General features: G+C 35.5%; 1 protein-coding gene across 7 annotated transcripts in view; it reads right to left on the minus strand.

The window, feature by feature from the left end:
- Positions 1 to 17,535, minus strand: part of AGBL4 (AGBL carboxypeptidase 4) — a 1,099,729-nt gene that overhangs the window by 654,777 nt on the left and 427,417 nt on the right. For all 7 annotated transcript variants that reach the window (XM_074334699.1, XM_074334701.1, XM_074334700.1 and 4 more), the window contains one exon: positions 5,706 to 5,800. In XM_074334699.1, the coding sequence (XP_074190800.1) occupies positions 5,706 to 5,800 (95 nt within the window). The remainder of the gene's footprint in view (positions 1 to 5,705; positions 5,801 to 17,535) is intronic.

Consider the following 17,535-nt stretch of genomic DNA (forward strand, 5'->3'; position numbering starts at 1 on the left):
ATTACTCAGGAGTTGGGTGAGCAACTTGTCTTGGTTTTCCCAGGATATTCTCAATTTAAAACTAAAGTCTAACACCAACTGCAATTGAAAAATAAAAAATAATAATAATATTAATAAGAAACCCTAAAGTGTAAATTCCCGTTTCCTAGGAAACCCCACAGTTTCAGGCAAACCAGGAGGGTTGGTCACTCTACGCGTCAGGAGTAGGTAATGTCTTGGAAGTCATCCAGAACTCCCCCCTCTTTTTAACCCTCAACATCTAGCCAATTGCAAAGTTAAGTTGATTCAATCTTCTGTTAACCCTTAAATACACCCACTTGTTTTCATCACTATTGCTACCACCCTACGCCATCGTCAGCTGCATCTTAGGTATTGCAAAACCCTCTGAACATTGGTCTACCTCTCCAAGATATACTGCAGTCACCAACAAGACCCATCTTCCTACAGTGTCCATCTGATCATGTCCTGCTCCCGGTTAAGCCCTTTAACTTCTTTACATTGCCCTCAGAATCAAGTCCAACTGCTTAGCTTGGCCTACAAGGTTCACATCAGTTTCACTCCTACCTATCTCTCCAGGCAATTTCTCCTTAGAATTTCATGCTCCAATCATGGTGGCTTTTACTTATCAAAATACAATGTTCTTTCTAATCCCTTAGCCTTCAAACACACTGTATTACTTCACACATATCTCCACCTGTTATGATCCAACTCCTATTCATCTTTCAACTCGCTGTATAAATTACATGCCTAATGAAGGTGTCTTATCCTTGAAGCAGAGTAAGTCTTAAATGCTATACAGCATGCTAAACAGTTTCCACAGCATGCTGAATTACCCATGTTGTAACAGTTATTACACTTAACTACAGTTACATATTTAATGTCTGGCCCAGTAGACTATTAGCTGTACGAGAACAGTGATCATATCTCTCATGTCACAATTTTGTTCTAATACTTTGCATACTTTCTGGTCCACTTACTGAAAAACAGAAGGAAGGAAGACAGGAAGGAAGGGAGGGAAGGAAGAAATACTGATCACCCAATCAGTCTTGGGTGAGACAGAGGATAAGAAAAGAAACAGTCAGGAAATTTACTGATCTTTGAGACTGTAAAATGTATTTATATATTCATTTCATGTTTGTTTCTTATAACAACTGCGAGAAAGTATCATTATGCATTATTTACAGTGAGGAAACTGAGGCTCAGCATGTGATATCTTCCATTTGGAATCCCATTTCCCTAATGTTCTTCTTGTCCCATTTCCTCAAGACCTAACTGAAATACCACCTGCCCCAAATCTCCTTTTCTCCCCACTGTCCTAATAGCATAATTTTCTTCCTCTTCTCTAATCTCACAGCACAGTTTACATCTCTCCCTAATGGTTCTTGGCACAATGCTTCTTATATTGTACCTACTTATATTTGTATTTCATTTTGACCTATAAAAAATAAAAAAAAATTAAAGATGTAATTCAGATCAGATTCATATATATTACCTCAGGACCTAGCACAAAGTTACATGCTCAATAAAAATATGATAAATGGAAGCAGACTCTAAGATTTAGTCCAAGCTCCTCAATCTACTATAATGAACAAGTCACTCAGAGAAGTTATTTCAGATTTACCAAGGTCACGTGACAGCATGCCATCCCTGCATCTTGGCGCCCTTCCTGCCCGCTGCCCAAGCATGGACTATGGGGGGACTGCAAGCTTGGAGCGCTGAGGTCTCTGGCTAATGCCACCACTTACCAGCTGTGTAAATATTTTAGGCTTAGTTTCTGCATAGGTGAGGGAACAGTTATCATCTGTTTTGTAATGCCAGTTCTCAGTAGTGCCTGGCTCATGGCAATTTCAGCCTTTGACAATGTTAAAAAATATTAATGAGTGATGGTTGCAGAAACTTGATGCTACAGAGTCTTAATAACCAACAATCCTTAAAAAGTCAAATTTGTGACTAGAAATAGAGTGAACTAAAACGGGCAAAAAAAACTTCTGAATCTTCCAGTTTTTCTCTTCACTTTGTTGCTAGGTATTGTGACAGTTATCTCCTCAAGGCAGAACAGCCTTGAGTGACCAGATATTTGCATAATGGCTTTTTAAGTTGCTTCTTTTACTCATTTGCTTTCCACAACTAATTATCAGACCTATGCTATGGCCTGAAGGCATCTTTGCTTGGGACCAGTTACAGCCCCCTTTGACAGGTGAAGAAGAATGTTTATTTCACCTCTGAAAAGGTGAAGAAAGTTTGTTTTCCCATTTGGTATATATTTCATCTAGGAAATTTAGGGTTTTTAATGTTTGTCAGGAGGTAAGAATTTTTGTAAGGCCTATTTGAATATTAAAACAGGCAATGCACCTAAACCAAAGAAGTGTCTGCCCCTTCTCCTTTTGTTATGGTGGTTGCTTTGGTTTAGGGGAAAGTGGAATTAGGAAGACACTTGAGCATATATTCTAATACTGGGATCTTGAAGGGATTTGTCAGCCTTGAATCAGGCAATTGTCTATAATCCTAAATTGTGATGAACTCCTGAGGGCCAGTAAAATCTAATATTCTGAGAGCTAAACCATATAACACACTTTTTATGTTACCCTGGAAACATTTAAGATGGCGACCATCGGAAGACAGGTCCTGGTACAGGTAATCAACGTGAGGAATAGAAGGAAGTCCTACACAGAAACCAAGGGGCAGAAAGAATCTTTGGAACATACCATTGTTCTAAAAGAACAATGTTTTAGAACATACCATTGCAAGGAGAGTAACAATTATGGCCTGTAGACATCAGTTAATAAAATTCTAAAATGAAGTTCTGTTTGGGAACACGTCTTTTCTGTCATATTCGCATATCCCCACTATCTAGACTAGTGTGTGGCACATTAGGGTGCTCAGGGCAGCCCTATTAAGGAAACAAATAGTTAAACGTCTGACTTAGGGAAAGGTGATGATGAAGAAATATGAACAGCTTTGCATCTGAGATCTGGGGATGGTAAGGTAAAAAATAGGAGAGATTACACATATCAACAACTTGATTTGCTCTGCTGCCTTCTGCCGCATAGGTTTGATGGACTACAACAAACTCAGTTCTGAAACCTGACAGTCTTTTAGACCATGAGGGAAACCCCGTGACTGGATACCGGCTGCTGCTAGGCACATGCCAACGTTGGATTAGAGCACTGACTTAATTCTAAGGCATCATAATGTAAATGGAAGGACTCATTAATATCTCAAAATCTTATCAAGAGTCCTAACAGAGAGGCCCACGAGAAACAAAACAAAACAAAATGAAATATTAAGGCTTAAGGATTTTCAAAAGCACAGAAAAAGAGAGGACTCCAAAACAGAACATTTGAGAAAAAGGAATGGTGATTATTGTTGCTGTGTAGATCCCACCACAGAGCATGGTAACAGAAGACAAGGTGATTTTGAAGGCCCTCATGAGCAGATCAACAGTGTTGCAAGGTCTGAAGTATGCGTCTACACAGACGCCTGCTAATAGAGAGATGTGCGCTGTTGTTATCCGCTTGGGCTGAGTTCAGAGACACAAAGCAAAGGCCTACCCCTCGCCCAGATCCCACTGTCAAAAGGAAATCAAGGAATACACAGTGGACTTGACACAGCAAAGCAAAAACCAGGCCCAGCAAGATGTTTTTATCTTTTAATAAACAGTTTGCATTATCATCATCAAATGCCTATATTTTTACAAACCTGAGCTTCTCGGCCCAGCATTTATAGAAAATTGCCAAGTATCGTTTATAGACAAAAGCACAATTCAGTATTTATGAATTGCTAGTTTGCTATAAATATAGACATTTGGAGGTGATCTTCTCACTAGTCATTAATTTTGAACAGGGATCAAAGCTAGAATAATATAAACAATTCCTTACATTTGTATAGTGTTTTATATAATACTATTAATAATAGGTGACACTTACTGAGCACTTAGCAAGTGCCAGGCACTTTACATGTAAATTCTCATAATGAACTCAGTTCAGTTCAACAAGCATTCACTTAACACCTACTGTGTGATAGATGAATAACACTAAGTTTCTGTCTTTAAAAACTCTTGTTTTGGTGCACTCAAATCAGTATTTGTTGAATGAATAAGTGAATAGCTGGATGAACAAAATAATCAGTTTGTATGGCAGGATAGGGTAATAAAAAACACGACTCCTCCCTTTACTATGGTCTTTAGAAAGTACCTGACCTCTCTTAGCCTCAATTTCTTCATCTTTATTATACAGATATGTTAAATCTCCCTTGCAAAAATACTATGAGAATAATAACAGCAAATGTAAAACATCTGAAAAAGAGTGGGCCCTAAGTCAGTGAGAGTAGTTATTATTATTATCAATATTATCAACAACGTTATAACATCATCATAATTATTATTATAATTGAGCAATCAATCCTATCCAGCGCTCATCCTCACTATAACAATGGGACAAACAGAACTTTAACATCCACAAAACACACAACACCTATTCAAAAACCAAGCAATTGTGTATATATACCACAACTTCTTTATCCATTTATCTATCACAGGACATTTTGGTTGTTTCCATGTCTTGCCTACTGTAAATAAAGCTGCAGTGAACATTGGAGCACATATATATTTACAGATAAATGTTTTCATATTTTTTGGGTAGATACCCAGGAGAGGGATTGCTGGGTCATATGGTAATTCTATTCGTAATTTTTTGAGGAACCTCCACACTGCCTTCCATAGTGGCTGCACCAGTCTGCATTCCCACCAACAGTGTATGAGGGTTCCTTTTTCTCCACAGCCTCTCCAACACTTGTTACTATTTGTCTTGTTGATGATAGCCATTCTGACTGAGGTGAGGTGATATCTCATTGTGGTTTTCATTTGCATTTCTCTGATGATTAGTGATGTTACACAATGGAATACTATTCGGCGGTAAGAAAAGATGATATAGGAACATTTGTGACAACATGGATGGATCTTGAGAGTGTAATGCTGAGTGAAATAAGTCAGACAGAAAAAGCAGAGAACCATGTGATTTCACTGATATGTGGTATATAAACCAAAAACAACAAAAGAACAAGACAAACAAATGAGAAACAGAAACTCATAGACAGAGACAATAGTTTAGTGGTTACCAGAGGGTAAGGGGGGTCGGGGGTGGGAGATGAGGGTAAGGGGGATCAAATATATGGTGATGGAAGGAGAACTGACCCTGGGTGGTGAACACACAATGGGATTTATAGATGATGTAATACAGAATTGTACACCTGAAATCTATGTAATTTTACTAACAATTGTCACCCCAATAAATTAAAAAAAAACAAAAAACCCAAGCAAAGCAAGGAAATCTACTAAATTATAGTTCTCAATGCCCTCCTAGGTGACGGCACAGCATCTGTGCTCGGCTGAAAAAACAAAAACAAAAAACCAGAATGAACTTTAATTAAGCTTCCAAAAGATACCATGAGAGGCAAACAGGACAGGAAGTTAACCAAATAACAGAGCGCACCTTCCCTCATAATAGAATGTTGGTCTCTCCAAACATTGAACCGTATTCTCTATCCCAACATTCACAAAAAACAGTACATGGAGCCTAGCCAAAGGTCATCCAGAAACCCATTCTTCTCAGTGCCGGTGAAGCTAAGCCCTATCCAAATAGCAGATGAACTGGAGCCCTGGTCAAATTCTCTGACCAGAAAGAGGTCCCATTGTGTGGGTCACTTACCATTTTGGTCTGCTGGTAGATTTCACCACAGGGGCCATCCCATCTCTATAAAGACTCTTGGTTTTGCTGAAGTTAACAATGTTGAAAATGATTCTCTGAAAAAGAAAGAGGGAGAAGATTATCAGAAGACTATGCTGTGCAAGATACCACTTCCTGATACGTAGCACTAGAAACAATAAGCAAGACTAAAGGAATCCATATGGACTAGCTGCCAACAGTTGAGTGAGCAATGGTGCCAACAGAAATTCAATGTGTTTGTTCCAGCTCAGCAGAGTAGTTAACAGCACAGACTCTGGAACATGGAAGCCTGAGTTTTAATCCCGCTCTACCATCCTCAAGCTGTGTGACCCTTTCCAAGCTACTAAACCTTTCTGGGTCCCAGTTTCCTCACCTGAAAAATGGGAATAATAATGGCACCTAGGGTTACTGATGAGAATAAAATAAGTTAATATACATACAATGTTTGGAAATATACCTGGTACATAGTGAATGCTATATAAGTTTTGGCTATTATTATTAATTGTGCCATCTCTCTAGGCTGACATAGAATTTGCACAGAAATGAATAATATTATCATTACAGCAACATTTGAAGCTCAACAAACTAAAGATAATAACTGACTGTAAAATTGAAGTTCAAAAATTCTGCATCTGCTCGGTATCCATTTGACTAGAATTGGAGGATATGTGTCTCTTCTGCACCCCCTTTGTTACCTTCTGCTAGGGGCCAGGAATACTGGGATCAACCCTAATTTCAGCATCAACTTATGGGGCATCGGTACTTGGGTAAGTCTCTTTCCTCTCTGGGTCTCACATTTAAAATGGGGGAGTGGGGTGTTCTAGATGACTAAAGCCCTTCTAGGAGGGTAGTAGTATCGTTCTTTTAATAAAGAACTTTGTCTTATCTGGGGAGAAGATATTGGGAAAGAGAAGAGAATTGGTGTTGAAGGACATAAATGACCACTGAAACAGTCCAAAGGACAGAGGACGAGGACAGCCAGAATAGTTGGAGAAAATGGAAAGCTTTCAAGAGGTTACCATGGGCTAGCTTTTCTATCCAGAGGCTGGGAGCGGGAAGCACCAAAATTCATGTATTATTTCATTGAGCAAATATTTATTGTGTGACGTACTATATAATATCAAATACCAGGTATTTTATACACTTTTACAATGTTTTAAATGTCATCCTATACTACAATAAAAATATTAACATCTCCATTTTATAGATGTGGAAACTGAGGCTCTGAGAGGTTAACAAACTTGTTTAAAGTTATGCAATTAATAGATGAAGAGCTGATATCCGAGTGCAGGGGATAAAAAAGACAAGTAAGTTACTCACTAAGGTCGCAAAATTCCATAACTCTAACCAAATCTGTTTTCCAAAATAAGGGCAAAAATAAGTATAATGGCCATTTTTCAAGTCTTTAAAATTTTGTTTACTTGAAGAAAATATCAAAACCATTTCCTCTGGCCTCACATGGGGAACTACCATAAAATGTTCTGTTCTATGAAACAAGCTCTTAGGAATAACTCACACTTCCTTTCTCCTCAGAGATGCAGCCATTGACCCCATGTTCAGGCATTTCAGATTCAGACCTCCCTTCTTGTCATTAAAGTAAGTCATCAAGAATGTCCAAGGCTAGTCCATTATTAATAACCGGGACCTGCCTGTTGTCAGTTCAATTACTCCTCCCAGGGCCTTGGCTACTGTCTGACTTAAGAAAATCAATATCAAGGGGGCAAATGGCCTTTGAACCTCACAGGGCTTAACCCCCGCCCCTTTCTCCTTCTGAGATTCTAGGTGTCAGATCTATTTCCAGTGAATCTGGAAGCCCCACTGCCCTTGCAGGATCTAGATTAATGCTAAATGCAGGGGGATATCTAATACAGAAATAATGGATAGATGTGAGGCTGGAATAAATAAATGAGAAAGTGGAAAAATTATTGATTATTAATATCATATTCCATGCCAGGAAAATTTCCCAAGTTTTTAAATATGCTATATTATTTAGTATCTCCACCCATAAACAAAAGTCATTTATTTTTAACCCAAGTTTAGATTGAGAAAATTGAAGCTAACAAAGGCTTTCTGGCTTGTCCCCCCAAAATCCAAGAACTATTAACTGGTAGAGCTAGGATTTCAATCTTAGGTGTTTTGACCGTAAAGATCACACTTTCTCTATGACACTGCATGCAAAAAGAACACCATTTCTTACCATTCCCCACTCAGGCATTTTTTTATATATGTTTTCCAGCCAATTTATCAAGGCAGCATGTGGTTGTGAGAACCAAAGGCTTTTGGAAGTAGGCAGTGCAGGAAATCTTGACTTTCCTTATTTTACACTTAATTATCAGTTATTTACTCAAAACGCATCACAAGAAATTGTATCCAAGAGGTAATGGTAACAATAACTTAATAAGAGCAAACAACTTTTGAGCACTTTCTGTGTACCAAATGTTTACACACATTCTTCTTAATTTTTCATGTATCAAAGAAAAAATAATGATAGAAATTAGAAAATGTTTAGAATTGGGTGACTGACTCATCACTACGGATCAGAGCTTGTGGCATGCAGAAAAAGCAGTATGTAGAAACATTAAATTATAGCCTGATGTAAATGTACTAGAAAAGAAGAAAAACTGAAAAAGGAAGTGCTAAGGATTCAACTTAAAAAGTTAAGAAACAAAAATAATTCCCATCACAGAATCCCAGAGACACAAACAACAGAAGAATTTGGTACCTCTGAAAGTTGGCAAGTCCAATGTCCTTACAAAGAGAAATTAAGTCCCCAGATTATTTCCCTCACACCAAACACCCAAGTGACGAGGACTCTTTCTCCATTGTGATGGGATCTATAGAGGCTCATTCTCTGGAGAGGTAGAAGCACAGAGATTCTGGATTCAAAATCCAGAATACTGCTAGTCAAGCTTATTATCCTGACTATAGAGTCAGGAGATAAGAGAATGCTTTTATGGGAAAAACAACTCCTGATCAAAGATAAAAGATTTATGAATAATACAGATATAGGAGACTCCCCCAAATGAAATGGCTGCCTCTCTGATGGCATGCTCGACACATGCATTTAGAGTCTCCATTTCAAATTTTAATGCTAATCTGTTAATGATGAAAGACACCTAATAGAAGCAGAGACCAACAAAACCAAGCAAAGATATAGGAGGGGAAAAAAAGGACTCAGGGAAAAAAGAGGCATTTTGCAATAGATGTATGGAGAACAAATTTAACACAAAAACAAAGCAGCTATTAGTAGAAGGCAGGAGGCAGGTGGGGTAGTTGTCAAAGAAAAAAACTTAATCATATAACACAAGACTCATCTATATCAATATTTACCTATTCACAACGAAGAAAAGCATGAATATTAATAACAAAAATAGTGATATAAATATGGGGAAAGAGAAGTGCTTGTATTATGTAGTTGAACTGTTAAAAGAATTTAATCATCATCTTCATAATACAAAAGTGATAAATAATACCTAAAACTAAAATAGAGAATAGCAGTACAGAAATTTTATTTAGAAATATAGAATATCAGAGGAAACAATGGAAAGAAATATAACTGATTGCTTCAAAGACGAGGCCAAATCCTGCCTTCTATCTGTTTTGTAAAAAAGAAACAAACAAAAAACCATGCTCATTCATTATGTGTTGTCGTATGGCTGCTTTTTGTAACATAACAGTAGTTGAGTAGTTTTGACAGAGATCTGATAGCCCACAAAGCTTAAATTACTTCCTTCTTTGTTCTTTTCAGTAAAAGTTTGCTAATCCTTAATTTAAGAAGCGGGAATCAAAAGTGGGGGAGTAAGAAGATGGCTATTTTCTTTTGCCCTTTGTAGTATTATTTGACTTTTTAAATTACAAATATGTATTTATTTTCATAAAAATTAAAATTTTAAGTGAAATTAAGAAAAAAAGACAGAAAGCTACCCAACTTATTTTATGAGAGTATTATAAACTTGAAGCAAAAATAGGAATGAGCACTGGAGAATGGAACAGTATAGCCCATGTCAGTTATAAACATTTATTGAAAAATTCTAAATAAAATATTAACATTACCAATCCAAATCTAGCACGTGCACGCGCGCACACACACACACACACACACACACACAGTATATCAGTTCAAAGTAAAAAATATCCTAGGCATGGAAGGATGATTCAACATCAAAAAGAGCTATAATGTAAGTCATCATATTAACAAATTAATTGTGGTATATAAACCAAAAACAACAAAAGAACAAGACAAACAAATGAGAAACAGAAACTCATAGACACAGACAATAGTTTAGTGGTTACCAGAGGGTAAGGGGGGTGGGGGGTGGGAGAAGAGGGTAAGGGGGATCAAATATATGGTGATGGAAGGAGAACTGACTCTGGGTGGTGAACAGACAATGGGATTTATAGATGATGTATTACAGAATTGTACACCTGAAATCTATGTAACTTTAATAACAATTGTCACCCCAATAAATTTAAAAAATAAATTAAAAACAAAAACAAAAACAAATTAATTGAGAAATACTAAATTATCAACAAATAGAGTAAAAACATCCAATAAAATTCAACATTCATTCAAAAAAAAATTTAATCTTTGAACGCTAGAAATAGAAGAGAACTTCCTTTATCTTATGAAAGGTATCTACTAAAAATTTACAGCAATCATACTTAATAATGAAATGTAAGAAATATACCCTTTAAAGCCAGGAAACAACAAGTTGCCACTATTGTTGCTTCATTTGACATCATACTGAAAATTCTAATGCAATAAAATAAAAAGAGGTAGTAAAAAGTATGCGGATTAAAAAGATGTAAAACTCATTATTCACAGATGATATGACTGTCTACATATAAAATAAAAGAGAAACTGAAGAAAACTTTTAGAATAAATAGAGTCCAAGAAAGTTAGTGGATTTCACGAACAACATACAGATTTCAACAATGAATCTATAAAACAAAGGACCAATAATCAAGAAAAATATATAGACAGCACAATTTACTCATATCAGAAATAAAAAAGGGAACACAGCTATAAACATGAAAAAGATTTAAAAGTTTATTATAAAATAAAAAGGTATTTTGCAATGAATTTGAAAAATTAGGGGAAAACGACAAATTCTTAGAAAAACAGAGAATACCTTGCCAAAATTGATAGAAGATACACAAAATCTGAGTAGTTCTATTAAATTTATAAAGGTAACTGAAGATATTAAAACTTTTCCTGCAAAGAAAATGCCAGGCCCAGATAAATTCCTTGGTTTAGCCTTCCAAACACTAATAGAAGACAAAACACCAATCTTACACAAATTATTCTAGATAATTGAATGTGAGGGAATATTTTCCAACTTGTTTTATGTGACCCATACAACTCGATAATGAAATCTGAAAATGAAATTGCAAGAAAATATCTTTCTCAAACATCTAAACAAAACACTAGCAAATTAAATCCAGTAGGGGTGGGAAAGAAAGAGAACAATGCAAGCTTGTTTTAAAATTCTAAAATTAATCATTACAATATACTATTTATATATTAGTTCATATCAAAAGGTGAAGAAAAATCATTTCATAAAATGTAACACTTAATGATAACCAACAACTCTTAGAAAACTGATTATAGGAAAGATCTTAATCTGATAAAGGATCTCTAGCTGAAGAAAAAAAAAAGAAACCAACTGCAACATCATGCTTAATCATGAATACTTTAAAACATTCCACTGCATTTGGGAACAAGAAAAGAATGCCTGTTTTTGCTATTGCCATTCCCGTTAAAGTGTACTGGAGGCTCTAGCCAATGCAAAAAGGAAATAAAAAGAAAAAAGAAAAAAGATTGGAAAGGAAGAAATAAAACTTGCATTTTATATATGGCCAAGATGATTATGTATGTAGAATACCCCAAAATAATCTACAAACTATTAGAATTCATCGATACAAAGTCAATATTAAAAAATCAACTGCACATCTATATACTAGCAATAACTAATTGGAAAATAATATTTAAAAGTGATACACACTCTGATATCAAAAATATCAAATACCTATAAATAAATGTAACAAAAAGTACAAGACCTCTACACAGAAAACTGTAAAACACGACTGAGACAAATCAAAGAGGCTTAAATAAATGGGAAAAATATATTCATAGTTTGAAGATTCATTATTGGAATCAGTGTAATTCACTAAAATCCCAGCAGGTGTGTGTGTGCGTGTGTGTGTGTAAAATTTGATAAGCTGATATTAAAATTTATATGGGAATGCAAGGACAAAAAATAGCAAAGACAGTCTTAACAGATAACAAGACTTACAAAGTTTTAGTAATTAAAGCATTGATACAGATTTATAGAGATGTGCCAGTGTATCAGAACAGAGAGCCTAAGGACAGACTACGTCCGAGATAACATGGTAGATCAGGTTGAAAAGTTGAACTGTCAGTGAATGGTGCTGAGCCAATGAGTCACCTACATGGAAAAAACATCAAGTTAAGATTCCCTACCTCACACTGAACACAAAAATTAATTCCAAATGAATTAAGGAATACAATGCACAAAGTGAAACACAGCAGATTATTTTACAACCTCGGGGTAAATAAGGATATTTTAGACAAAGCATCAGAAGCATAAGCCATTTAGGGAAACATAGATATATTTGACTGCTTTATAAAAAAGTTATATCAAAATAGGTCATAAACAAATGAAAAGACAAACCAATGAATGAAGAAGACATGCATAACCCTTGTAATGGAAAAGGACTAATACATAACCTACGAAGAACTACTATAAATCAAAATATAAAAGAATGGCAATCCAATAGAAAATGGACAAAGGATATAATCAGACAAGCTATAGAAGAAGAAAGGTTTATAAATACATGAAGAGTTGATCCCCACTAGTAACTGAGGAAATGTAAATTAAGAAAATAATGAAACACATTTCTTAATCAGAATAGCAAAACATTAGTAAATCTGAAAATACCAAGTCTTGGTAATTAATCTGAAAATACCAAGTGTTCGTAATTATGTAGGAAACAGTGATTTTTGAACATCGCTTATGAGCATGTACAATAGAACAGCCTCTTTGTCAAGGGAAACTTGACAATAAAGGTAAAGATGCTTACAACCTATAATCCAGCAATTCTACTTCTATGTGTTCATCTAAGACATTTTTGCACATTCCATAAGGAGACATGCAACAATGTTCATTGTAGCACTGTTCATTTGTAATAACAAAACAAACTAAAACCATTTAACTAAGAGTGAGAATAAATTGTTGTTCATTAACACAATAGACTACTATTCAGCATCTAAAATGAATGAACTAGAGCCACATTTATCAATACAGGTAAACCCACAGAACAATGTTTAATGAAGAAGGCAAGCATTATAACAGAAAGTAACAGTATATTTTAATGTAATAGATGCAAGTACAATAAAAGTATAAAATCACACATGGGAATAATATCCATTCATTTCAGGACTATGGTTATTTCTGGGAGAAAGGGAAAGAAAAAGAGAGAAGGGTTTACCTGTACCTGTAATGTTATATTTATCAAAATCAATGAAAGAAAGCAGAATCTAAAGGATGACAAAATGTTAACATCTGCTTCATCTTAGTGGTAGATCCCTGAGTGTTTTTATATTGTTTTATGACTATTGGAAAACTTCTCCTAATTTAAAAGTTTAAATACTTTTAATTCATGAGGATTTTAGTGTAAAATATGGAGTAGCATAACAATGTTTCCAATTGGTTAACAAGTTGTTCCAATATTTTATTGAATAAGTCATTTTTTTCTTTTCTAATTTCAAATGCCACTTTTCCCACATAATAAATTTTTATATGCTTAGGTTTATGTCTGGACTTCCATTTATGTTTCACTAATCTGTGTATTTATTCTAGTGAGAGGCAGCCACTGTTTTATTAACTGTAGTTTTAGGATATGTTTCAATTTACATTAGGCAAATCTCTAGTCAGTGATCTCCTTTTACCATTTTATATGGCTTCACGTCTAGTGTTGTTTTTTGTCTTTTATTGTTTATTTTCTTTCACGATTCATTTTATTTATGCTTCCGTACAATTTTTTTAAAAAAAATTGGTATATTTCACAACAGTTCCTTGAAATCTTTCTTATATTTTTCCTTCTTTCTTTAGTAATTTATAAATCATTCATCTTAATTTATTCTAATAGTTATTAATATATTTAAATTTAAAGGTGAATTTGATTCCTTAAGTTAGCATGAGTAGTTTTCATGACTGATGTCAGTAACTCCTTTCGAGACAACCTCTTGTTACTCACCTGTTCTGATAATGCAGGGAAGTATATGACACAATGGGAGAAAGCTGCTTGGTTCCAGTCATGTGCCACCAGGTAGCCAGGTTAATGTGACTTGGGTAGGACAGCACAGGAATTTAGGGTGAATTGGCCTTGATGTCACGACATATCAAAGATAATATAGGTAAGGTGGGGCAGAGTTGGGATAAAAATCTAGGTCTCTTTTTTTTTCCACCCAAATCAGCTACTTTCCTTCAAAGCCGTATTCCATGTTTTTATACTGCCGGCTCTGAACCTGATTTCTCAACGTTGTGGAAAAAAATATTGGCGTGCTAAGCTTTCCTCTTCCTGTGTAACTTTGACCATGTTTTATCATCTTTCTGAGCCTTGTTTGCCTCATCTATAAAGAGGAAAAATCATATCTATTTGGTTGAGTTAGTGTTAGGATTAAATTTAATTGCCAAGACAATGTGATCAGGTGACATTAAAAGACTATACAACATGTGTAAATGTATATGTTCATTCATATATAGGTTACCACTCAAGTTCCTCAAATAATGCCAGGAAATCCTGGACCTCATATATCAAAAGCATGAATTCTGGCATGTAGATAATCACTATGTGAAAAATGAATCCTTATCTATTATAAGCTGATACTCAGGAGTCACAGGAATAAGGCAAGTCTGTTAATCAGCTGCACCTGTGTCTGGTTAACTGGAAATTGTTAAAATCTTCACACGGATACTGCAGTCTGATAGAGATCATAAAAAAAAATAGCTTACAGATTGCACATTATAAGATTCTTGTCCCTCACTGAAAGCTTGTGAGAAGGCAGCAAAACATTCTCATCGAGGGAAATTTCGCATATCAAACAAAGGCATTAGCAACGTGACAGAATTAAAATAAGATCTTTCAGGGAACTCTTTCTTCTCCCTGTAACTCAGAATAAATATCCACCAACATACAAACAAAAAATGCCTCTCTTTTCCTCAATCTGACAGCACTTCTTACAGAAAGTTTTGTTCTCAATGTCATTCATTCATTCATTTATTTGTTCATTCAAGGAAATATTCATTAAATCATTTCACTTAATAAACAGTTATAGGAGTCCTATTCTTCCATGTGCTGGGATTATAGAAATGAGTAAGACCCTTTCCCCTTAAGGAACTACTTAAGGGAGGAAATAAACATGTAAAACACACACACACACACACACACACACACACACACACACACACACACAATGCTGAGGTAGCCTAGTGGAAAGAAAGCTGTATCTTTACTGATGAATAAGGACTCGCCAAGCAGAAGGGAAAGCTTGGAAGACATTACAGTCAGAGAGAGCAACAAAACAAAGGTTGAGTGGCTTGTGGAATTACAAGTTGTTTCCTATGGATAAAGCAAAGAATGCTGCGGCCGGATGGGGTTAGAGATGAGACCGTGGCATTAAAAGATATGTGAGCCATGTAAAGGAGTTTTCACTTTTACTGAAAGCAATATTAAGGGGCTGTTAAAGAATTTTAAGTCTAGGTGTGAAAGATTCAGATCTAGGTTTTGGAAAGAGCACCCCAAATTTGACATCCTGTTCTCCCAGGGTGATGGAAAAGTCAAGGAGAATGGATAGATTACCAGCTACCTGGACAGCTCCAATCCCAGGACAACCTACAATGCGCCGAGAGTGAAATTGCTACATTTACCAACTCCGTATCTCCCTTACTGAGAGGTGCTACAGAGGTAATAGACAAGTGGGGCAAACAGGTGTATACACATTTTTGATTTATTACATGGGCTACTGATCAGGTACACGGGAGAGAAACACAGGTTTTTTTTCAGTGCCTCTGAAATTCTCAAACGGGAATACATAGATTTCCAAACTTAGGCAAAACCAATAATCGTGTCCTTATTTGTTCCTTCAGTATCGCTCGTGATGCAGACTTATCATACCTGGTTAGTCCCACAATACTACTCACTTCTGGATAGGTTTGTATTCTACTTGCTTTTATTATAATATGGGGAATGATTTTGATGCCTGGGTTATCTTCTTTAATGTCAGCACAACCTTTCCTTGATGAGACACTTGATACCTATCTGTCTTAGAAATACATACATCATATGTGTAGATTGATTGCAAAATTTTTCACAATTCTTTTTCCACCCTGTATCCTCATTCTTTGTACTATGATTTCACTGCTCCTCACATCAAAAGATAAGCCTCTCGAATCTGGGTTTATCTTGTTTTTGGCTTTGGCCAATAGAAATCGGTGGAAGTGACAGTATACCAGTTCTGAGTCAAAGAAACCTTGTGTAGTTCCATGTTCTCTCTTGAAATCCTAACACCAAGATTAAATCCAAGGTAGGTTGACAGAGGACGAAAGACCACACTGAAGAGAACCCAGCTGTTCCAGCTGAAGATATCCTAGATCAGCCTACAGATAGCTGATTTGCAAACATAAGAGGAAACCCAGACAAAATCAGGAGATTATCTGCCTAATCCAGAGTTGACCACTAATACAGAAGAACCACCCAGCCAACCCATGGACTCATGAGCATTAATAAATGCGTATTCTTCTAAGCTGAATTTTGGGTGCTTGTAATTTAGAAATAGCCAAATAATATAGTACTAAGTATCCTTCAGTGATCAAACTATGGAGAGAGAGAGAGAGAGAGAGAGAGAGAGAGAGAGAGAGAGAGAGAGAGAACACACTAAAAAGAAGGGGGGAAAATCACATGTAGAATCTAAAAAAGCGAAACTCATAGAAGCCAGAGACTAGAATGGTGGTTACCTGGGGTGGGGATCAGAGATGATGGTCAAAGAGGAAAACTTTCAGTTATGAGAAGAATAATTTCTGGGATCTAACATACAGCATCGTGATTATAGTTAATAATACTGTATTATATACTTGAAAGTTGCAAAGAGATTAAATCTTAAATGTTCTCACCACAAAGAAGAACCATGTGACATGATAAAGGTTTTTGCTAACACTATGGTAGTAATCATTTTGCAATATATAAGTGTATCAAATCAACACTTTGTATACCCTAAACTTACACAATGTTATAGCTCAATAAATCTGGGGGAAAATTTTAAAGGAAAATAAAATAATTTTTTAAAATGTTTTAAGCAATTTATTTCACATTGTAAATTACAGTCATACTCTTTGTATTAAACTGTCTTTAATTTTTTTCATTATATTTTGAATTTTTAATACAAGTTCATTCTTCCTTAAATATTATGTCTACTTATTGTTAAAATACTATTTAAACTTGGTCATACTACTATGTATTTTTTAATCAATTTTTCTCTAGATTTTTACTCTCTAACTTTATGTAGTGGGGATAAGATCAGCTCCTGCCCTTCAGAATTATGTCGTATGGCTGGGTTCATGAGAGGTGACAAGGTATGTTATAAAGCAATGTCCGTTTCTTTCTCTTATCTGTAAAGTGAAAAAATTGGACAAGATTATACTAGTCTTAGGAGGCCGAACCCTGAGTTCAAATTTTGTACCCATCACTCACTATCTTTGTAAACTTCAGTGTGTTTCATTTTATATCAGTT

This window comes from Rhinolophus sinicus, linkage group LG06, assembly GCF_036562045.2.
Source record: "Rhinolophus sinicus isolate RSC01 linkage group LG06, ASM3656204v1, whole genome shotgun sequence".
Taxonomy (NCBI): domain Eukaryota; kingdom Metazoa; phylum Chordata; class Mammalia; order Chiroptera; family Rhinolophidae; genus Rhinolophus; species Rhinolophus sinicus.